The sequence below is a fragment of the Haemorhous mexicanus genome, chromosome 1, assembly GCF_027477595.1.
Source record: "Haemorhous mexicanus isolate bHaeMex1 chromosome 1, bHaeMex1.pri, whole genome shotgun sequence".
In the NCBI taxonomy this organism is placed as follows: Eukaryota; Metazoa; Chordata; class Aves; order Passeriformes; family Fringillidae; genus Haemorhous; species Haemorhous mexicanus.
Window position 1 is genome coordinate 138,069,598 of NC_082341.1, and position 24,112 is coordinate 138,093,709.

Below are 24,112 nucleotides of genomic sequence, written 5' to 3' on the forward strand. Positions count from 1 at the left end.
AAACATCACCGCCCTCACAGCACTGCCATCAGCCCCCAGGCAGCAGGGTTTGCTGACAGCGCTGAGCGATTGCTCAATGAAGCCTCTGCCTCTGGGTGTTTGTGGATGCTGACTGAGGCTGTCACCAAAGCAATTGTTACAATTAAGGATTTACATCATTCCATAAAATTTCCCAGCTGGTTTAGGGAACCATCATTATTTACCAGCTGTTTTTTTGAAGCTGACAGGGTGGAATGCTGCCCTTCTTCACAAGGTAGGAGCCCTCACCTCAGCAATGTGGCTGACGTCAGTCCCAGCTCTCAGGACAGCGTGGGATGAGGTAGATGGCAGCAGTGAGACTGACCTGTGGTGTACCTCTCGCTCCACTGCTATTGTTTCTCCGGCGCTGACATGGGAAGGGGAGAAAGGCAGAAGTGGCATAAAGTGGAGAGCCACAGTCTACACAAAAATGTGGTTCCATGCGTCCTGTCGGAATGACTCAACTTCTTGTAGCATTCTTTCCTGCAGGAGAAATGTGTGGTTTTGTTAAATACTTCAGGAAAAAAAAAAGTGTTGAAGCTTATCTCCCCCTTCTGGAAACTCTACCTCTACGAATACCACGAAGTTTGCAGTATACAGGAGCTACCTCTCAAACATTTGTTATTTCTATTTTGAATTCTTGAGGACATATCACATCCTTTATTTTACAGTGCTTTCAATTCTAGAACGATGAAAAAAGCAAAGTATGATTTCGAATGAAAGCAGCATGGGATGGTTTACACTGGGTAGCCAAAAACTTTCCTTTTGTTACTAAATTGCCAATGGTCAGTCTGGCAATACCAGGTTTTTCGAAAAAAAGGTTTTACGGAAAAGTCCAAAATCCTTTATTGTTCAGGAGGATTTTGTGTCCTTATCTTGAGTTCTTATCAGTCTTATCTTGTGACTGATGCCCAGCTGATACTTGATCCCATTTTCACCTCGCGGTGCATCAGGATCCCGCTGTGGCGTTAGGCGGTTTCTTGCAGACACAGCTCCTTCATCGGAAAGGAGCTACGGAGCGCCGAGCAAACACCTGAAGGCATGGAAGGGAACTGCCTGGGGCTCTGGGAGAGCCGGCATGGGCTCCGGGAGCGCCGGGCACGACCCGTAGCGCTGCCGCCGCCCGGCCCGGCTCGGTCCGGCCGGGCTCGGCTCGGCGCGGCTCGGCCGGGGGCTCCGGCAGGGCCCGGGGAAAGCTCGGCGGGGCCGGCCCGAGGGGGCGGGAGCCCCCGGCCCCGTGCCAATGGCTGCGGGGGGGTGGCTCTGCCTGGCCGTCTCGCTCGGTTACAGGATGGAAATTCCCGGCCTCCCCGGGGAGGGAGCTCGGGCTGAGCGCTCTGAAAGGCTCATTTATCGCCGCGCTGCCGCCCAGAGCGGGGACCCGGGCTCTGCTGCCGCCGGCCCCGGCGCATCCCCGGCCCGCACGATGCCCCGCGGCCCGGCTGCCGCCGCCGCCCCGCTGCTGCTGCTGCTGGCGCTGCTGCTGGCGGCGGCCCCGCCGCACGGCGGCTCCGAGAGCCCCAAGGGGAAGCAGAAGGCGCTCCGCCAGCGGGAGGTGGTGGACGTGGTGAGAGCGGGGGGCCGGGGCCCGGGAGCGGGGCGGGCGGGGGGTGGCTGGAGGAGCCACGCAGCCACGTTGTTATTGCAAAGATGTGAAAAAAGCCATAGATCAGAGGCTTTCGGAAAACCTGGCGGCCGCTCCGGGCAGGGCAGCGCCGGTCCCGCGCCGCTGGGCATTTCTCTGTTCAGTTAATTAAGCCCTTGTTGTGCTGAATCAGGAAAATGCGGAGAAGGCGCTGGACGGGCTTTGAGGCAAACCGCAGGGATTCGCGGCCCGCTGTGTGTGTGATGCTTTCCCGCCGGGCCGGGGTCGGGGAGGGCGGCTGGAGCCGGCGGAGCCCGCACTCCCCGCCCGGGCGCCGGGGGCTGGTTCTGCGCTCAGCGCGCTGCACGGACAACGCGGGATCTTACAGCCCTTCCAACATAAGTAGCAAATGCTGCTTAGTTCCTTCCAACATAAGCAGTTAATTGCTGTTTAGCTCCTAAAATGCTAGTGGATTGTAATGAGAAAAACTATCTGCATGCTCTGGAAATTACCTGCATGCTTACCCAACCCACTTTTCCTTGGAGTTGCGTGAATTCATTATTTCCTTTGATGGCAGGGACTGCACACCATTGTTTGCAATTCCACTGCTACTAGAAACCTGAATGCATTGGGACTATCCCGTCTCAGGGATAGATGACAGGAGGGAAATTTTCCAGTCCTTGGAATGTAGAAAGCAGATGTGAAGGTATTTCTGTGAGTTGCTGACTGCTTTTCACCTTCTGTAGAACATCAGTGGTATGACCATTTCTTCCATGATCTCCAGAGAGATCCCCTAAAGTGATGTGCTGGAAGCACCACTGCCAGCCAAGCTCCTTCCCCTCCACACTACTTCACTGCCTTTTCACTTTCATTGTGGAAATTGAAATGCACTGAGAATAAGGAGTCTGTGCACATGGATGAGCTAACATTTTCTAAGCAGTGTTTCAGGGTCCCTCACTTCTTTGAAATTGCTCAGTGCTTTTTGGGTGCAGCAGAGTGTGGGTAAATCAATGGTAGCTGACTCATGCACAGCCCAGCTGTACAGACTGCTTCAGCAGAAGCCCTGCCAGGGCAGAGTGGAGGCAGGACCGAGGGGGGGATCCTGCCTTCAGTGGATGTTTAAAGTATGTTTTATGCATTTCCAGCTTAAGAAAACATGAAAAAGACTTGACTTGGCAAGACAGACCATTTTAGTTGGAGTGGAGCCCGAAGCCCAGGTGATTCTTGGGCTCCCATTTATTTTTTGGGATGTGCCATGGCTGAGGTGCTCTCCCTGTCTCTGGCTGTGGGTGGCAGCTCCTGTGTAAGGGCAGGCCAGCCCCTCTTGGTGTCTCTGGGGGTGGGGGACAATAGGCCACAGCTTTGGCCTGACCCAGCTCTTGCCTATTTCCACATCCAGGATTTCTATGGTGAGTAACCACATGCAAAAGCCAGAGCCAGTCACTGTTACAAATAGAGTCCAGTGGAAAGCAACAGCAAAACCAGATAACTGTTGCTGTGTGAAATAGAAATGTCCTTGCATTGTTATACTGGTGTGTGTGCTTTGCCAACCAGCCTTCTCTCAGCTAACTTTTCTAAAACATGGTTTTCTTAGTGAAAATATTCCAATATTTCCACTGCCTTTAGCCAGGAGTGTTTTCTTTGGTGAAGGTAGTAAGGGAAATCTAACAACCATTAGTCAAACCCTCATCTGACTTCTTACTAGACCTCTCCATGTAGTCACTGATTTTATTTTTGGTGTGGCTCCAGCTAAGCCCGTGATGGCTCTGGTGCAAAAACCAGCACAGCCTCAGTGAAGAAAATTCACCAATTTGACAAAGGAAAGAGGGCAGAGGCTGTAGTTTACAGCTCCTACAGTGCAGACAGGGGCATGGCTGGCACGAGGGGGAAGAGCTGCAGCACTGTTTCTTTTTGAAACAGGTGGGCATTAGGTGGTTTAAACTAGAGGAAGACAAATAAATGTGAGAAAGTGGAGGAGCAGAATACAGCTATCTGTGAGGATTTGGGATGAAGACTGGAGGAAGCACTCGGTCACCAGACAGGACAGAGCACATGAAGTAAAAGCCATGGCCAGCCCTTGCAGGTTCCTGCTCAGCATTCCCATGCCCAGTGATCCTCCCACATCCCAGCACTCAAGCTGCTGGGGGAAGGAGCTCTGGGCTTCACAAACCTACTCTCCAAGGTGGGCAATCCCAAATCTCAGAAGGTGTGAAGGTGATGTGTGTTAACATGGAGTTTGGGAGGGCAACATTTGACCTTTCCTAACACTGTGATGTTAGGAAGGATGTGAGTGTGCCCTCCTCCCATGTCTGCATTCCTACTGTTACAAGCAGGATTTCTGAGTTCAGCTTTATTCCAGGGTGCAGCTTCCCACATCCATATCACCATCCATTTGTGTGCATATTGGAGACTGAATTATGGGCTTCATTATCACGATGTGGTTGTCACCGCCTCACCAGAGGAGCAGTGACAGAAGAAAAGTGGCATTAACCTTTGCTCTCCATGAAATGGAAAACTTTCTTTAAAAAAAAAACCCAGAAAAATAATACTGAACATGTATTAGCATAGACAGTTATACAAGTAATGGTGGGTTAAGAGGAAGTAACTATTAACATGTGACTTCTTTTTTTGTTTCTGTATTGAAATATTTTGACTCTTGTGAAGTTTTCCAACAGGTTTTAATTCTTGGACTAGGTAAATTTTTAATGCTAGGAATGATGCATTATCTTTTCATTTAAAAAAGGCATTCTATTTTACAGCAAATTCTACTGGCCCTGCTTATCTTTGAAAAGTTATTCTTCCTTTATTTTCCTTCTGTGGAACCATTTTTTGGGAGATGCAGAAATAGCCCATTGTGGCCCAGCAGGGGGTGTGTGTTTTGTTGTTATTCCCTTGTGTTTGACTTGGTTAGCCTCGGAGTGGAGGGATGGAAGCAGCAAGATCTGTTCTCTCTTCCAGTACAATGGCATGTGCTTGCAAGGCCCCAGCGGCGTTCCGGGACGGGATGGAAACCCAGGAGCCAATGGGATCCCTGGGACACCTGGGATCCCGGGCCGGGACGGGCTGAAGGGGGAGAAGGGCGAGTGCATGCGCGAGAGCATCGAGGAGTCCTGGACCCCCAACTTCAAGCAGTGCTCGTGGAGTGCGCTGAACTACGGCATCGACCTCGGCAAGATCGCGGTAAGCCGGCTCTGCACCGGGGCTGCGCCGGCCACAGCGGCTCCTGGGCTGCCTCTGGGCAGCTCCAGCCTCGCAGATTTCCTGCTGGGGCCTTTTTCTGCATGCAAGGGTGAACTTCTCAAAGGCTTAGCTCCTTCGGATTGCTCTCAGCCTCTTCATTCCTGGAACAGGGTTTCGGAAGAATTTTGTAGCTGGTGTAAGAGTACGTTCAGTAGACCAGATCTGTAACTGTAAGGCTGAAAGTCCCAGTGCCAAAAATTACCTCTAGCTTGCCCAAAACAGGGCAAGGTTTTCACCATTTCAGTCCTAAGAAGGGATGAACATCTTTAATCTGTTAATTGTACCCGTCTTTGTAACTCTTGCTTCATAGCGGTTATTCACTGAAACTCAGTTGCAGTATGCCTCTGCAAAGGGTCAGCATTGCTCAGGAGCACCGTTGCCAGTGTCACCTAGACTGACACAAAGAGTCTGTCCTCCACTGCAGCTCTGGGTGTAAAACTTTTAGAAAAAATCCCTGCTCAATCCCAGCTATGAAGCAAAGCCCAGAGTGATTATAGCAGTTTAACTGCTGTGCTGTGGCTAGAGGGAGAATCAACTTTTTCAGTTGACTTCTCTTACTGCCTGCTTTGTACTTACAGAACTGTCCCTAGCTTTTTTATTTTTCCTTTTTCTTTCTTTTTTAATTTCTTTTTTCTTTCTTTTTTTGTTGGTTTTTTTTTTTTGGTCTTTTTTTTGGTCTTTTTTTTTTTTTCCCTATGATATCCAGCATTTTGAAGACAGGTTAACAACCACTTAAAAACCTGAAAGCATTAGTTTTTCAGTTGTGGAGCTTTTATTGGGTATAAACTGCTCAGAGATCTTGTGATAACCATTAAGTCCAGGATTTCTGTTAGCAGAGACAGAAACTGTGCTGTCTTGTCATGCAAGGATTTGGGGGTCAGACTAGATGATCTTCAGAGGTCCCTTCCAATCCTTATGATGGTGTGATGTTGTGGCTTGAGTGCAGCTTTCAGAGACCTTATATCTCTTCACATAAATCCCAGAAGGTAACTAGGCTAGCACTTTACAGCAGGAGTTACCTAAATAAAGTTAAGAATTTCCATAGTCTGTTTCTCCTTTACCATCTATGAGGTGCCATCCTTGCACCACAAGGGATTTCCCGGGCTGCAATTTTATTTTTTTTCCCAGAGGGGCCTAAAGAGAACAGCCAAAACATTTTGTAATTAATACATTCCTAAATGAGTGTCCTAAATATGAATATATAGAAAATAAATGGGCTCAAGCCCCGAGGTTTGTGGCAAAGCACCTTTGTCTCCTGCCAGGAATGCACGTTTACCAAGATGCGCTCCAACAGCGCCCTCCGCGTGCTCTTCAGCGGCTCGCTCCGCCTCAAGTGCAGGAGCGCCTGCTGCCAGCGCTGGTACTTCACCTTCAACGGGGCAGAGTGTGCTGGCCCACTGCCCATTGAAGCCATCATATACCTAGATCAAGGAAGCCCAGAGCTGAATTCTACTATTAACATACACAGGACTTCCTCAGGTATGTATGCCGGGAGAGCAGAGATGGAGCAGAGGGCAGCAGCGGTTACCAAAGGCAGAGAGGGGCCAACTCACACTTGTTGCTCTTGCTCTGCTCTCTCAGAGCTGGCTATTGATAAGTAGCAGTATTATAAATATTTATTAGGTGGTACTTTCTTGCTGTGGTACTTTTCATGGTACTTAAATCCTGAGATTTAGAAATGGAAGATATTTCTGTCCAGGTCTACTGATCTCTGCCACAACATGACCACAGAGACATTCTGTCTGTGTTAACCTGTGGAGGAACAGCCTTACTGCCAAGCAGACAGTGTCATCCTGGCTTAAAATACTGGTATTTGCACGTTGTCTGTGCAAAAATGAGACTTTTCTCCTGCAATTTCTACTCTGATTTCAGGTGGGGCGCAAAAGTACCTCCAAAGTGAAATATCTGGGAGCAATTATTCATTTGCTTAGCAGAGGCAAATTAGTGAATTCATTCAACATAAAAGGATGCGATACTAAGAAAAAGGAATGTAAAGTCTCTGTCCTTTCTCCATATTCCTCCCTGTACTCCATGACTACATGAAATCTAATGTCTAGAGCTGTTATAGGATTTTTTCAGCATAGGGGTAGAGCTGACTCAAATTCATTACCCCACCTCCATCTAGTGGTGCTTCTGGGGTATCAGGAGTGCAACTTCATGCAGAAGCAGAGACTGACGTATGGAAAAGCTTACAGGGTGGCAATCACCTTTACAGAGCTGAGCTGTAAACCAGGCATGGCTGTGCCCCCACCCCCTCCCATCACTGCTAGAAAGATGTCTGGAAGGGTATGAAGAAATATTCCAGCTCCCAGTGTGTAAATTTGGGTATTTAAAGCAGCAGCTATACCTCTCATTTTGCCATCCTGCAGATGGTGATCTGCTTCAGGGACTGCAATGAGTGTCAAACAGCAGCACAGAGGCACTGCATGCCTGTAACTGATGTTGCCTCAACTCTACATAATAGTTTTTATTTCTGAAATTGTTTTAAAATTCTAAAAACTTTTTACATTTACCTAAGTAGCACAAGCTGGCAACAAGCTGCTGTTCTTAAGCGCTTGAGTTCACCTTCAGTTGTGAAATACAAAGAGATTGTGTCTGCTGAGGTAACCTGATTTTTGTCTTTAACCAGTGGAAGGCCTGTGTGAAGGGATCAATGCTGGCTTGGTGGATATTGCCATCTGGGTTGGGACGTGCTCAGATTATCCACGGGGAGATGCTTCTACTGGATGGAATTCAGTCTCCCGAATCATCATTGAAGAACTGCCAAAATAACTTCCCTCCCTTTTTATAGTACCTTTTTTTTTTTTTTTTTTAATTTTCTACTATGTTTTTCAGAATTTATTTCAATAGAGTTGGATGCAAGTACTGGACTGAAAGGCACCAAAGCCTTGCATCTGTAGCCTTTGTCTTGTTTTGCACATGGCAGAGGCTTTTTATAATAATCATTTTAGAATACAAATATCAAAACCAAGTTCATTAACATTTTAAATTTCTTTTTTTGATGTAATACCACCACTGTTTTTAGAATTAACCATAACTTTTTGTATCAAATAAATAAGACCTTTTACAAAAAAGAAATCTGGGTTATTTTATTGAACATTAATCTGTTTAAGGTATTTTACATGGTGTTGTGATACATGATTTCTTTAGAAGGCTTTATAGATAAAGTTCTAAGAAAGTAAAATCAGATGTTGGCTTTAGCCATCAGAGAACATACATAAAACGCACTCCTGTAAACCTGACTGCAGAATAGGATGCTCTGTTACAGTCTTGTCTCAACAAACTCCTGGTGACTTAACTGTGACCTAGACAATGTGGTAAGTGTTAAATACCTCATTATAAATAACTGAGCAAAACCAGACTACCTAAGCTCGTCTTCCCTCTCTTGCTTCTTGATAGACTGGATTTCAGTGTGTAATACCTATGACTGGTCTCCACTACTAAGATGCAGACACTAAATTTTACAGTTACAACACTTAATTTCATTGCTCCAATAAAATAATTCTCCTGGATTTAGCCTTTAAGTTATACACAACTTTGGTGTTGGTTAAAAGCTAGATGTATTAAACAGTTTAGAAGATACAGACATAAGACAGGTTGAAATGGCTAGGCTTTCCAAAATTGAACGGATTAAGTGAAACAACGATGTCACAGCTGTTTGACAAGTGACAACGCTGATCAGGCCAACAGACCATAAGCTTCAGCGTTTTAAGTATTTTCTTCCAAATGCTGCAAGTGGCATACTCATTTATGTTTAAAAATTGTACACATTCTAAAGAGAAATAAGAGTCACGTTTGTATTACAAAACCAATTTTACATTAACGAAATAAAATCTCATGAAAAGCATGTACAACATGCAAAAGTCTCCACTCTTCCCAGAAATTAAAAGGAAAAAAACCCATTAAATCTGAGATAATGAATTTATTTCAGCTATTTAGAGTTAAATGTCATTTGCTTTTCTGAACAAGCTGTAAGATGGAAATCTTACAGGCATCTCTCGGATGGGCAGCTCTTGCCTGTAGCTGCTGTTGCAGATAGCAGGGGAGGACACCTGCAAGAGGGGAGCACTTGGGCTTGCCCAACTGCAAGATGTGAGATTTGCTGCAAGCCAGCAAGTTACACAGCTGGTATTTTGTCCCTGAAGAACTGCAATGTTTTCACTGGCTTGGACGATGGTTTTAAGGTACCTGAACACAAACAAGTTACTATGAGCTGAGCTGTGGTGTGAACTTACAGAACGTCAGCTAACACACAGTGAGTGATTGTGCACATGCTCACAGCCTGCCCTTGCATTTATCCTGAAGCACGAGGAAGCTGTTCTGGCCCAGAGCACACTAATCCAGGCTAGCACGTGCACAGCTTTTTCTCTTTTATCATGTTTTCATATGTCTTCACAATATATTTTGGACCTGGGTGGTAGAGTTAACACAGTGTTCCATTAAATTCATTCTGAGTACCACAAAACACACAAAGCCCAGGAAGCACCCTCCAAAGGCAGAAGCTGCTGTTTTGGATCTACATTATTTACATGGTAAACTTCCAGCAAATTTATCTTCAGCTAAATATACACAGAACCTTCTGTAATAAAAACCAAAGCCAGCCATGCTGGCCCCAGATGAGATTATTCTTTCCAATGAGATGATCAACTCTGTTAGTAGAGGGGATGGGATTGTGGAAGAGAAAATGTAAATTATGAATAAATTTAGTTACACACAAAATGTGCTATGTGGAAACAGTATCTACAAAAACAAGCAAGTGCATCACTGAATGAAGATTCAAAATACTGAGTGGTTTTCGTAGCTTTTTAGATTTTAACTTAAAATTTAAACCAAGTCTCTAATCTATTAAATTTTTATTAACAATTCTTCTTTCTGCTTTAGGTTAGTCTGGTAAACAGGAAACTTCTCTAAGTGATTACTCTGCTCCCTAGGAAACTGATGATTTCCCCCTAGATGTTGGATAACCCTTGCTAACTTATTTCCTAGTTAAATGATACTCACTAGATACTTAGTATCTTCTTACCAACAGCAGGAGCCAGATGTTAGGGTCAGTAATGTCTTTTCTTACAGAAGTAAAAAACCCCAGACCATCAAACCCAGAACTCTAAAAAGTACATATCTTTGATGGCAATTATTGGCATGGAAAAAACCCCATAATTATTTTACAAATTTACTGATATGTACTATAATTTAATTTATCAGTAAATTAGCAATCAATATATCAACAATCTTTTCCTTAAACCAAATCAGAAGACATTAACAGATTGTTTTCTTTTTTTAAAGAAAGTCCTGTGCACAGGGTTTTTTTATACCAGAAACATTTTTTTTTCCAGAGAATATTACTGAAAGTAAGTGTGGTTCTATTTGTTACTACACTGGCTTGAACACTGCATCACTATGGGATTACTAGAAAAAAATCCTCATCTTTAAAATGCAAGCCCACTTTCAAATATGCATTTACTTGGTAATATTTGGTCAGCTGTATCATTAGTGGAGACAGACTCTGGCACAGAGGGAGATGGAGAGAGAATGAAAGAGAGAAAATGAATTAAGCCATGCATGCATTTTTAGCATGTCGGTCTGTTGCTGAAACCAAGTCAAAAACCACAGTGCAAGTCTGACCTGGGTATGAGACAAGAACTGAGCTTCATCAGACTTGCAATTATTCAAACCCAAGAATGGACAGCTGTTTTAAAAAAACAATTCTAGATTCCAAACTGCACCCCACTGAGGCAGCATTTTTGTGTTGGATGAACAATGGAGTCTGGAGCATTCCATATCCTAAAATCTGATGAATAACACAGAGGTGGGTTCAGATGACATTCCTTGTTTTAATGAGACTCAGAGATTTAAGAAAGTTTTGACAGGCCCCAGGGCTGCTTTCATATGAAGTTTTCCACTTGTGCAGGAGCAGAATCTCACCAACTGCTATCTTGAGACTTGCTGAAACTGCTTAGTGGGTTATTCCAGGCAGGCCAGGACGAATGGAATTGCTGTGCAGCTGCCTTCACCCAGTCACAGCACTCTTATTTCACAGTTGCAGACATCTGCTTCAAGCAGACACAGCTGATTCAGAGAGGAAGGCAGCGATGCAGGAACGTTCAACAGGAGAGATGTTGGCAGGGTTTAGTCTCTACATTCTTTCCTCAAAATACCAGATTAATTCACAGTGTCAAAGAAGACTGCTGAACTAAATTTCTCCCAGATCATGAATATAAAAAATAAAGGATAGATTTCTTCCTAGGAACACAAGTTCATACCTTTAATTATTTTCTTTCCTAAAACCAAGTAAAAAGCCAGACACATTTTCATAAACTACAAAGGTAATACAGCAGGCAGGAGTCACTCTGATTACATTAGGTATAATTCCTTTGTAAAATCCATGAACACCTTCTTTCCTTTAAAGACAAAAAAAAAAAAAAGTTTTAATTAATGTCTTTTATAGAAAAAAATCAGACATAAAACAAAGCCTGGCACTTTATTTCTCACACTCCCATTGGGAGATGCACTTCAGGTTAGAAATAACAATTTCAGACAGTGTTTGAAGTGCAGCAAGTATTAACCCATTAGTTTTTTTCTTCTGAACCTGTAATACCATTATGCAGATCAGCTATTTAGCCTAGGCTTTGAGTGGTTTCTGTGGGTATTGTCCAAATAAGGCAATTTACCATCTTTCTTCATGCTACAAGAAATGGCTAAACAACTAAGAAAAGTCAGCATTCATTTTTTGAGAATTTAAGCACAACCCCCCCCCCCCCCCCAGAATTTTGATTCTACTGGCCAATAAATGAGAATCTAATTTCATCCAATTTGAATCAGTGTGTGATGCTAGGGCTGTTAATAAGTTTTAGAGACATGAAATCCCATCTCTTCAGGTGCAGGCCTTACAGGCATAGGACACCTGGAAGGAGGAGTAAACAGAGATCCCGAGAAATGCTTGGGTGTGGTTTACACAACCCTCCCTAAGTCCCATCCGTTTCATCATGAGCTCAGCAGTGGCTCCAGAATGGCTGTACTACACTTCACCAGAACTAAAAAGCCTTCCTGTAGCCTGCAGCACTGAAGGGCTCAGCACTGACACATCAGAGCTACTTTTGCTCTGAATTGCCTCCAGTAGAAATGGTTGCACAGCCTCTGAACCAGGGGCGCTCCTGGAACAACAGAGCCTCAGTCACTTACTGAGCTGGCCCCTCTTCACAGCCCAGGAGCCCATTCCCACCTCTCCAGCAATATGGCCCAACCAGAAGCACTACCCAAAGCCATGGATGCACATGCAGAGGGGGCCACCCTTAGTAACTACATAGGTCTGTGTGAAAACTCTCCCCTGCACTGTGCAGCTCAGGGAAGGTTTGTGAGAAGATATGAATAGGTGGGAGGTCACAGTTCTCTAAAGGTCCTACAGGAAGCTGGACCAGACTACAAATGCAGTCAAGCCCCAGGGTAACCCAGGGACATCAGTGTAATCAGCTCTGGCTAGCTCACTTCACCTTGCCAGGAATTTGGATTAGCCACAACTCGCAGCAGCACAATGCTCCTGTCCTATGTGATAAGCCACAGCAGTTCAAGTGAGACTTCATTTAGTGTACCAAACCAGCCATGACAATGTTATTTTTGGCCTGTGAAATTTGCTGGAGAAGAGAGAAGGGAGACAGAATAAACAACAGAAACCTGCAGGGGGCATTGACTCTCTCCAATCTCCTCCTCTCTCCTCAGCTCACTGCTGATGGTGGCATCTTGCACAATATGACTTTGTACAACTAACACTTTGTTTGCTCTGAATTGCACTGGTCCTGCAAGTCAGCACAGCAGCCAGTAAAGGTAGCTCTGATTCTGTAAAACTCAGTTTGCAACATGTAAGCTTTCAATTTAGCACACCTACCTCCAGGTCCTGTGGATCACATCAAACACCCCAGAATATGTGTTATGCTGGTCTTGAAGACGAGCTCGCACAACTTGATAGGGATATGTTGCTACCACAGCAAATATTTTGGATACAGCTGCCATCATTATATATTCCACAGTGTTCTAAAAGCAATAAAAATTGTCGGGCTTGCCTTAGGTATGGTTTAAATTAGACAGTTCTCAAAATCTTACTTGATTTTCAAATGTACAACCAAACAATACTCTAGATTTTCCTCCTTATAATACAACACATTAAGAGAAATGTCAGTTTTTACTACATGCAGTGCTACAAGTAATTGACTGTAAAACATGTGTTGTGCCTTCTCATTCCCATTAAGAGAAACACTTCTTCCAAAAGTAGCTACTTTTGCCCACCTTGCATCCAAACAGTTTTCCAGGGTTTAATACCACCCCCTCTGGTTCCACAATGTAAGAAAAACCCTCATTCCTTCCTCTAAAATTCCCAAAACACTTGCCAAAATATGAAGTTGGTTTTCAAAACCAGTGAAAACCAGTTGCTTGTTCCTAAAAAGTGAGAAAGTATTATTTCCTTTTATATATTCTGCACTTCAATTAATGTACCAATATTTTGTACATTTGGCTGCTGTATAACCTGACAAATGGAATCCACTTCCATTTATTTACATGCCACAACACAATTTTATTCTCAAGCATCCTACCAGTTTTGTATCTGATACTCTGTTTCTATACTTGTTGTATCTCTCTTTCAAATCCTCGTAGGCCATGAACTGAAGTGCTCCATGTGATGTTCCAAACAGACCAGGCACAAATCCCTAAAAAAAGGATAAAACAAGGTTAAAGGGTAATTCACAAAACCTAAACAACTTGGCAGAGCACAGCTCACACCCCTACATTTGTCCTTCCTTAATGTACAGACTGTGCCTGCACAGCAGTTGCAGTCTGACTCAGGGATCCTTAAGGGCAGGCATCCCACCAACACTCAAAAAATGCTTCTTTTCTGACGTACAGCCTAAAGTCACCTCCTGAGTCACTGAGATAGAACAAGTGCCCAGGGACTCCACCTCAGAGAGCATAAGCTGGTAACACAGATTAGGATTGCAGGATCACAAATCAAGCTCAGTGCACATTTCCAGAGACTGGCACTGAGGGGTCTGGTTCCCACCTGAGACTGGTAAAGCAATGACAGATGCTGGCAACTCAGAGAAGAGCCACCAGGAGTAGAGGTACAAAACATTATTGTGATTGAGCCTGGGAAACAGATATGTATGTGTCTGCATGTGTGTCTCTACATAAATGTGTGTGTCAATGAGATATATATATATATACACACATACACACTTCTACACTAAAAAAATATTTGTGTCTATATAGAATCATAGAATAATTTTGGGTGGAAAAGATCTGTAGGATTATCAAATCTAACCATAAACCTGACACTGCCATGTCCACTACCATAACATGTCCCTGTGGGAGAAGAGAGTGAGCTGCTCCAGCACTGTCTTTCTTACACACATAAACACAGGAAAATACACATCAACCTTTAGGTTCAAAAAAGTTGAAATGAAGTGGGAAAACAGGTACTTTCTGAACTGTCTTCACAGCAAAGAGAAGTCAGGAGTTCCCCCAGGAGCAGGACTAGCTCTGTTAAAATGAGCTGCCAGCTGCAGGGGCTCTGAAAAGCACTAATTCTTTTTGAAGAGTTGGTCACTTGGATTGAAAAACACAAATAAATGGAGAATTAATCATCTTGGTCAGAAAGGGACTCAAAAGCTTGCTGCAAACTGTTGGGGTATAATTATAACAGAGTAAGTGGTCAAAATGTGGTTAAAAGGACTAAAAGAACCAATTAAAAAAAAAATAAAAAGAACAGTTTTATTTCCCATGATCCATTTAGGCAAGAAAAAGGAATTTAAAAATTATGTGCTCAGGTGCCCAACTCTGTGTTAGACTAAAAGGGAAGCCCAAAACGTTGAAGACTTATCAGAATATGATTAAAAGCCTGGAGAAGGTGAAAACGAGAAGGGATTCCTGAAGGAGTCCACTGAATTAGACAAAACAAGACAAAATAATAAATAAAACTCCTAAATTGGAAACAAAATAATAAAACTCCTAAATTGCAGAAAAAACACCAACAACTAAAACTACAGCATAAAAATTGCACGGATAATACACAAAATGCCACTTCAGGGATCAGCTTCCCAAATGCTACATAGAGATTTCTAAAGTTTTCCAGTCTTTCAGGAAATGATTTTTTAGAATTTCTTTTTCTCACAGTAAGAAATAATGGTCATGAACTCAACATCAGTGAGCACAAACTGATGAAATGCATTAAAAGCTAGTGAAAGTCCCAGAAAAAACACTTCCCCAAATGAGAACAAGTGGAATTAAACCACTTATCTGTATTTTGTCAGCTGTAAGCACAAAGTGAAGTTTGAAGCCAAAGGGCCCCAACAGAGGGAAAAGGACAACTTTGGTTTTCAGAAATCCTGGATCAGAGAAGAAAATAAAAGCAGTATAAAAACAGAAGAAGAAGATAAAAGAATTATGCAAAAATGTCTAAGAAAAAATTATCTGGGTCAGTAAGTAATAATAAATTAATAATAAAAGTAATAATAAAATTATTCTGGGTCAGGAAAAAAACCCCAAAAAAACAGTATGAAACTTATGGACAGTGATAGCAGGGAAAATCTTCACAAACATTTCCCGGTGATTAATCAGTAAAACAACTAAAAGACAGTGGAAGTAATTGTTCTCCACTTGGAAAGAATTAGAACAATGTATTTATATCATAGAAAAATGAGGTAATACTTTCCCTGCCAACAAAAGAAGAACGTTAAACAACCTTTAAGAGAGCTAAACTCTTTAACTTAAGCCAGAAGATTTGGATAACTTGCACCCTTGAGTCCTAAAGCATCTGCTGGTAGCCCTTCATACACAAATACCAGCATGCTTGAAGTCTTGTGCTGAGCTTCCAAAGACTGAGGGACTTTTAATGTTGGGCCAATATTAAAAAATGCAAGAAGGGAGTGAGGCAACTCTCAGCCAAAGTGCCTTAGTAAAACAGGAGTTGACCCAGACTTTTATTGATCATAGAAAACAATGTATTCTTATGGAAAAATATTTCATAGCAAAACTGATTTCTTCACATAAATATCTTGGCCGGGGAAGTTTTTGAAACATATTCTATTTTCTTATTCTTAGAATAATTTAATTCCAAATTCTTTCTTGCCACAAAGTTTGATAGAATTTAATGTTTATTTTTATACATAATATGACTGTAAAGAGAAATTTTATAATAACTGCATGTATTTCTTGTTATTTTTTACTTTAATATTTGAAATATATCTTTAGAAGATTTTTGCCATGGAAGCATGACAAGATGAATGGCTCCTCAAAGAAGTCCTGCTTGAATTCTCTTTCAAAGGATTAGAACAATAGATGGAATTAAATATAGTTCTATATTTATATTCTATAATTAGAAATTTAAATGGCATATAATTCTGAGCAGCAGACAGTGGGAATAAAGAAATATTTTAAAGTTGGCTTAAAGCGATTTAAGTGCTGAAAATCCAGACAAGAAGAAAATGTCTTGTTGGTTGGTGTTTCAAAGGTTACCCATCACAATAAAAAGAAACACAGGCAAATGTACACATGGAAAACCTGTGCTTCTTAGTAAAGAAGGGAACAAGGATCATTTGGTGATGTGGTACTCACATCACTGCCTGAAGTGTTTGACAGCACTCAAGCCAGAACAGCCTCTGCTGTCTGTTTCAAAAGAATGCAGCAAATACCCCCTGTAATCTCTCCAGTGCTGCCTTCATTTGGGCTCTTAGTGGGTCAGAGACCTGCAGCATCTGAGTGCCCTGCTCTGACAACTTGTGCAGACAAGACACTGAAGTCGCCATTATCATCTTGATTCCCTCATGGTGAAAAATGTGACTACCAAATGTTACCATGTGAAAGCCACTTATGCTTAAGTCTGTGTGTAGAACCTGCAACTTAACTTAAAATCAAGATGGCCAAATCTCAATGGATTTTGCTGTGTATAAGTACAAAGGTATAGAAAGCTTACAGGCTTCATATTTAAAAGAAGAAAAATAACAGAAGCAAAAGCATTGCAAAATAAAGAGAGCTAAGTGCCTTAGCCATTGAGGGACCAGGAGAAGTACTTTATCCTCAGAGCATAGAATCTTGCCTACCAAAAGTGAAATGCCAACACAGAAGTGTCCAAATATATTTCACTTGGTAACAAGCACACATTACTGTTATGACTTTTGTTGTTGTCAGCATGCTACATTATTACTCTCAATCTTGATGAACCTGGATTTTACTTTAATCTCCTTAAACTTTATATATTTCCTGTGTATTTTACTCTTGTTTATTAAGCACTGCTCTATTTCCAACTGCAGCTTCTATATCATCAACAAAAGAGAATAAAAAATGCACATACAGAAATACAGAAGCCATGAAGGATGCTAGTTGCAGTCCTGACTGATGTCTTAGTAGTCAGTTACTCTAGACTACACATCTAACAGTTTCTCAACAGCTCAGAGATATTTTATGTTTTCCTAAAAGCACTGATCCTGCAATCTTACAACTATTTTATCATGTTTGGGCACTGTGTTGAAAAGAACAACACAGCACTCATAACATGGAGATGGTTGCATGACATTCATTAATGGCAAAGTAATTTTTAGAGCTCAGATCTCCAGCAGAGTCATGGGTGTGTTCAAAGTACATAACCCCAAGCTGTTTTCTAATTCAGCCTGGTGTGCAGCAGAGCAGCTCTGTCCCCAGTCATCAGGGGGATGGAGGCCAAAAGACAAAGCCCAGTGGATGGAGAGTGTGGAAGATCACTGACTGGATTACTGGGATGATGAGCAAAGGACACTCCTCCTGCCTTTTCAGAACCAGTTGTAGTACACACAAGTTCAAGAGGAAAAACTTACTGAGAAACCCAGATTCAGAAAAACTATTTGATGAACAATCAATACCCAGCAGAGCTAATAAAGACAGCTTTGATCCCTGCCAGAAAGATTGATGTAGCCTGACATTACCAGTTTGTACCTCAAAGGACTGAACGGATTTGCTCAGATCAGTAACAGCATCTGTGCAATAAAGAGCAATATTGAATTGCTTGGTCAGAAATACCATTCTTTATTGTCTAAGGAGACAAATCTCAAACAGAAAGAAACTGCTTCCAGATTTTATTTCTAATTCTGTCTGAGACAGTTGCTCTATTTGAGATCCCTTCATTTACTATAAGGTGGTACTACCTAAGATCTCCTTATCTGCTGCAAGGAATGCTATCTGAAATGAAAATTATGAGGAAAAAGAAGACAATTGTGTGTACTACAACTCCTGACTCAGGGCAATTAACAAAGTTTTAGCTGTACAATTTCAAATAGAGCAAGAAAAATAAAAACTCCCCCAAACACTGAAATGGAGGAAGCTAAAGCATGTACAGTCAAAGAGCCACCTGAAGAGGTGCCTTTTTTCCCAGTACAGACAAGACTGAGAGAGTCCTGAGTCAGACGGAAGTTGCTCAGTGTGCATTCTTATGTAGGTCATTCAGGACCTATTTAGGTCACCTTCTTTGCAGATTTAAGCAAGTAATTTGCTCTTTCAAAGGAAGTAGCTGCTTTAGTCCCACACTTGCAGATTAACACTACAAAGAAGTGTCTAGTGCCAAAGGCGACACATGCTACTTGCACAAATAATCTAAAAAGAAGGGTGGAAGGACATCTTAAAACCTAAGAGATCCAAGAAATCAGAACTTATCTACATGGAACAGAGCAGACATCCAGGCAGGCAAAAAAGAAATCCTGACCATTTCAATTTAGGAATATGTAAGGTGCCCTGTTCCTGGTGGTAGAATTTGGCATTCATTGCCATGAAGCACACAAGTCTTACAGAATAGGAAGGATCACATTTTTCACTGAAAATAAATAAGCTAATGCTCAGTAATCAGGATAATTTCTAAGAGAAAGTGGTCTTGTTCCCTATTCCTGGCAGTGTTCAAGGCCAGGCAAGATGGGGTCTGAGCAGCCTGGGCTAGTGGAAGGTATACCTGCCCATCACAGGGGTGTTGGAACAAGAATATCTTTAAGATCCCTTCCAACCCAAGCCATTCTATGATTCTGCAGCATTACTTGCAGGAGAAGAGCCAGACTGAACTAAAATAGGTTTCTTCACAACTTCCAGGCACAGAAGAATGCATCCTGATGTCATGACCTGAAGAAAGGAGGAAGCAAAAAGTCCAAATCTTGCTGCCATCTGTTTCCCTAAATTAAAGGGAACAAAAACCCCACACATATGCAGGCCATATTTAGAAGTCTGCAAATTTAATGTATCTAGAGCTGACAGATTACAGACATCAATAACCAGAGGGCAAATAAGCAGTTGTGAAACTATCCATTGTGGAAGAAAAAATTAGCAAGTACTTTAGTCATGTTATCTTCCAGAAGAGGTTAGAAATACAGAGATAAAAGGAAAAAATGGAAGGAAGTACTAAAAGCAACAGAGGTTATATTGTTGCTGTCCTGCTTATCCAAATTCTAATTATAGGAAGATTGAAAAAAATTACAAAGCAGTTTATCACCTTCTTCTGGCTTTTCTTCTGACTAAGCCTTTTTGCTGCAGCTCTTCAGTGGGGAAGACTCACAGAATGAAAGCGAACTATTACAACTGGTTTTTTTTTGTGAAAAAATATTTTTACAAGTCTCACCATGCTACTGGGTGGTGCAAGGCAATCATGGAATTTTTCTGAAAGGTGATTACCTTATATAAGCCACGTATGCCCTCTGTCTTGTATATCTTTATGAGAGCATCAAACATTCCTCTGTACTGCCGCTTGGATGGATCCACGCCAGCGTTATATTGTAGCACAAGTCGAGTCTTGGTTACCCATATTGGGTTTGTAATGCAGAGGGTCATGGCTCCTGAGAACAGACAGAAGTTACTCTCTTTGTCATGCCAACTCCACAGATTGTCCCAGTTTGTTCAGTCCAATATAACACAGGCTTCTACAATGACAAAAGTACTTCTCCTACCAGAGTACTCATATTGTTCAAAACAGCTGAAGTTTATGCCCTCCATTTCTTCCTCTCTCTCCCTTCAAAGCTCACAGTCAAGTCCAATTCACTCCTGCTGCAGTACTTTTGCAGGGCACATGTGTTTTTGCACATTCCTAGTACAGCCCCTCTTTTGCTTCACCTTTCCACAGCTAGTAGTATAATCTGCAGTAGATAGTAAATGTAATTTCTTAATGTACCACTGATTATTCGAGTTATTCTTCAGTATACAATAATTCAAAATTTAATGAACACCTCAGTGATGCGAGATTTGCTTAATAATTTTGACAAGTTAATAGCAAGAACCTGTTATAGCTTTATAGGTTATGGAAAATACCGTTGTAACAGAATCCATTATGACATTTCATTCAAACAATATGCCTTATATTTCAACATTAAATGAATGCTTCAAAATCCTAATGAAGTCTTCCAAATTGCCTGTACAGCATGTAGTGACAGGACAAGGGGGAATTATTCAAACTGAAAGAGAGTAGGTTTAGATTAAGTATGAGGCAGAAATTCTTTAATGTGACAGGAGTGAGGCACTGGCACAGGTTGCCCAGAGATGCTGCGGATGCTCCACTTCCAGAAGTATTCAAGACCAAGCTGGATGGGGCTCTGAGCAACCTGGTCTAGTGGGAGGTGTCCCAGTCAAAGACAGGGGGTTGGAACTAGATTACTTTTAAGGTGCCTTCCAACACAAACCATTCCATGATTCAACAGGCCACCTCCTTTCCAGGTCCAAGTGTTAAATATTTAACAAGTCAACAATCTGATAGCAGCAGATTTCTATAGTTACATTTTGGGACCCAGTACAGTACTAAATATGTAAAGTGCTTACACAGAATGAAAACTAGGACAAAAGACATTTTGACAACTGCTAATTCTGCACAAGACTGAAGGACCACAGTGACCCACCTATTTGTGGTAGACATCTTTGTTTCATTTACAGACAACAAACTATTGCATCTGGGCTGGAACACTTACCCTTGCCACCTGTAAGAAAAAGCTGCAGTGACACAGAAAGGCAGGTAGCAGCATATGGAAAGGCTACAAGTGAACATTAATTTTTGCATTTAACCTCACCTGCCTCTGCAGCTGACACTAGGTGTTCGCTCGCACTGAGACTTTCCATCTTCCCTTCCTTCTTGTAAGCTTTGATGGCATTGTAACTGGAAAATGTACAACACAGCTCAGTGAAGGTGAACACAGACCTACATCACAAATACCCAATCCAGAATGACACATCTGACTTAAGATCATGATGGTACACAGCCTTTGAAGAAAAGGCATCCAAACTACTGTTACTTAATTGATTAATTGTCTCTGAGCAGTTAGCTCTTTAAAGCAAACTACGGAAATACAGAATTAAATTATATAATTAAACTGTCAGTATCAATAGGACTGCATTTTGAAAATTATCAGATATCCAGAATTAACTCCTAAAAGAAGTTTACTGGGACCCATAGTGCTAGGCATCTACCCTCTAGCTCAGAAATACACTGAGCATTCTTCTCTTGATCCAGTTTGCAAAATCTTTGTGAATGAAGGAATTGTCAACGGAAGATGAAGTGTCAATAGCAATCTACAGCCAAGCTTAAGGACTCAAGAACAACAATAATAGAGTCTAGACAACTGACAAGTGAGCTTTGCATAGGCATTCCAGCTAATTAGCCCCTAAAAATGTTTCAATTAACAGGGATAAGCACTTACAGAGTTAATAAAGTAGAATATTAAAAAATGGGCTTTAAAAGCAAAGCCCATGAACTGACAAAAACAATGTAAAAACTGCCACTAAAATGACTAAAAACAATCAAACATTTAGTTTTAGTAGAAAACTTTGTGCTCTTTATTTTCAAGAAATCAATTTAGATTCTTGTTTTTAATGAGGTTTTAAGAACATTGTATTGGCACTTTTAGAGAATTCTTTATGAATAGTATTACCATCTCTCAAATTCCTTAGTGTTTTCACAGCATCAAGGGAATGCACTGTACCTGACAAAGGAACAGGTCTCTGACTCAAACTGCTTAAATTCTACAACAGCAAGCATAATAAATGTTCACAAACCTGGACTAGCTAAGAGAATGACAAATTTTTAAGTCCCTTAGCACATTTTTATACCACACAAAGATGCAATGTATATGTGAACACTACATTGCACAGGCAGTGACACATTTTACAGTTCTACTTACAAGAAGAAGTAAAGTCCCCAGGAGGCCCCTGCCCCCACCATGTTTGGAGTCACCCCTTGGTACAAGCCTCGAAGCCCCTCATGCTTCCAGACTGTGCTCATACAGTGAAGAATTCCATGGTACTTTGGCCTCAGCTCCAACCCATCACTTACTACAAAAGAGAGAAATTATACTGGAAAACTTTTCAGGAAGTATAAAGTTCTACTGCCTCCAAGCCAACACAGGAGTCCACAGCCTCTAAAGCAAGCAATAAAGAACATGAAACATAACTGATCAACTGTATTACATGACTATTATTTCACAAGTATGCAAGAGTTGGGATTTACAGCTTTATAAACTTAGAATTAAAGAACTTAGGGGAAAAAAGGGGGGGGAAAGAAATAAAAAAGAGAGATAATTACTTAGCTCAGAAGTTTCTAATTAATCTGACAAGGCTAAATAAATGCACTTTCATACATTTTTGATGAGCAGCAGATCTGAAGTTTTCTGTCTCTTCTTTTTAGCACTCCAGCAATTTTGCATCATATTTCAAGTGATATGGATGGCATCCTTGACACGTTTCTCTAAGTTGTTTAGACAAGTCCTAAGTAACAACCCTTAAATTCAAATTTTCTCTTTAAAATGTTCTATAAAGCAATGGGTCATGTCTTACTGATTCCCAAGTCAGTTTTTACCAGAATACTCAAAGGTTTCCTCTCCCACCTAATAACCTAACAGCTGGTTGTCCAACTGTTCAGAAAATACCACTTCAAAAATACAGAAAACACACAAGTTTTTGTCTGACAGATCATGTAGAACATGGATGACCACAAAACTTGGAGTGGTAACTACCATTGCTCCTACCAAAACAACAAAGGAGTAAGTTGATTACTGATGAGGTATGTGATGCAGTCCATGGTGAGATGACAAGAGGTAAGAGACACAAGCTGAAAAACAAGGAATTTTTTATCCAGCAGAATGGCCAAATACTTGAACAAGCTGCCTGAAGAGCATCTTTGGAGCTACTCAAAACTCCAGTACACAAGACTGAACAAACTGATCTAAGCAGAGCTTATCTGAGTAGGTGGTGAACTCCTTAGCTCTCTTCTGACCTAAATGACTCTGTGATGCCAACATAGCAGCAGCTTTCATTCTTACTACAGATGTATGGCTAGACTGCAACTGTACTGAAAACTGATCTCAAAGTTTTACAAGCATAGTTTTTGTGTCCCCATCAAAATTAATCCTGGTAAACAGGCATTTTCTGTTCAGTGCCACATTTATTATTAATTCCTCTTGAACTCTGTGTCCCATACACATTGTGACAAACTTCAGCATTATAGACAAAATGCTTTAGCTGAGCACAGTGTGACAATGCCTCAACACCTTGACAACCACTCAAAACTAGAACACAAACACCTCTTTTCTCCTTCCTGAGAAAGTGTCGCTAGACTTTTTGCAAAGACTCCGGTGTCTCCGGCACTGGGGGCCGCGGTAGGGGGGAAGAGGCTGGCAGCTCACCGACCTGCCCGCAAACAGCCCGGGGCGCACCGCACACGGGACAAGAAGCAGCTTTGGGATACCAGGGATAGCAGGGAAGTGAACGGGAGACCGCCCCCTTCGGCTCACGGCGGGTTTATTCTAAGCCGAGAGGCTGCCCCCGGCACCGGGGCGCTGCGGCCGCGCACGGGGCGGGCCGAGCAGCGCGGGCTTCGGGCAGGAAGCCCGGCAGGTCCCGGGCCGGGCTCGGCGAGCTCGGGCACGTCGGTGCGTGCTTAGCGCGGGACGGCCGGTCCGGCCTCACCTGCGAAGCGGATCTTGACGAGGTCCAGCGGGTGCAGCGCCAGGGTGGACAGGACGCCGCCGCTCATTCCCGCCGCCAGGTTCTCCAGCCGCACGTGCCGCAGCACGGAGCGCAGCGCCGGCTCCCGCGACAGCGGCTCCCGCGACAGCGGCTCCCGCGACAGCGGCTCCCGCGACAGCGGCTCCCGCGACAGCGGCTCCCGCGACAGCGGCTCCCGCGACAGCGGCTCCCGCGACAGCGGCTCCCGCGACAGCGGCTCCCGCGCCGCGCACGCGGGGCTCGCGGCGCCCATAGCCGGCCGCGCGCGCGCAGGGGCGTGGGCGGGGCTGAGGCCGC

General features: G+C 42.7%; 2 protein-coding genes across 2 annotated transcripts; one reads left to right on the forward strand and one right to left on the reverse strand.

Moving 5' to 3' along the window:
* Positions 1-1,230: 1,230 nt before the first annotated feature.
* CTHRC1 (collagen triple helix repeat containing 1) lies at positions 1,231-7,921 on the forward strand. The gene is made up of 4 exons (XM_059865125.1): positions 1,231-1,585; positions 4,562-4,783; positions 6,106-6,322; positions 7,473-7,921. Exons 1-4 carry the CDS (start codon positions 1,262-1,264, stop codon positions 7,613-7,615), a joined length of 906 nt encoding a protein of 301 aa, XP_059721108.1. The 5' UTR covers positions 1,231-1,261; the 3' UTR covers positions 7,616-7,921.
* On the reverse strand, positions 7,906-24,099 carry SLC25A32 (solute carrier family 25 member 32). Its single transcript, XM_059865115.1, has 7 exons — positions 23,777-24,099; positions 21,994-22,144; positions 20,887-20,972; positions 19,508-19,668; positions 13,426-13,539; positions 12,723-12,868; positions 7,906-11,241 (listed from the first exon to the last, which is right to left on the reverse strand). The coding sequence occupies exons 1-7, from the start codon at positions 24,066-24,068 to the stop codon at positions 11,106-11,108; spliced, it is 1,086 nt and encodes a 361-aa protein (XP_059721098.1). The 5' UTR covers positions 24,069-24,099; the 3' UTR covers positions 7,906-11,105.
* Between the last annotated feature and the right edge of the window lie 13 nt (positions 24,100-24,112).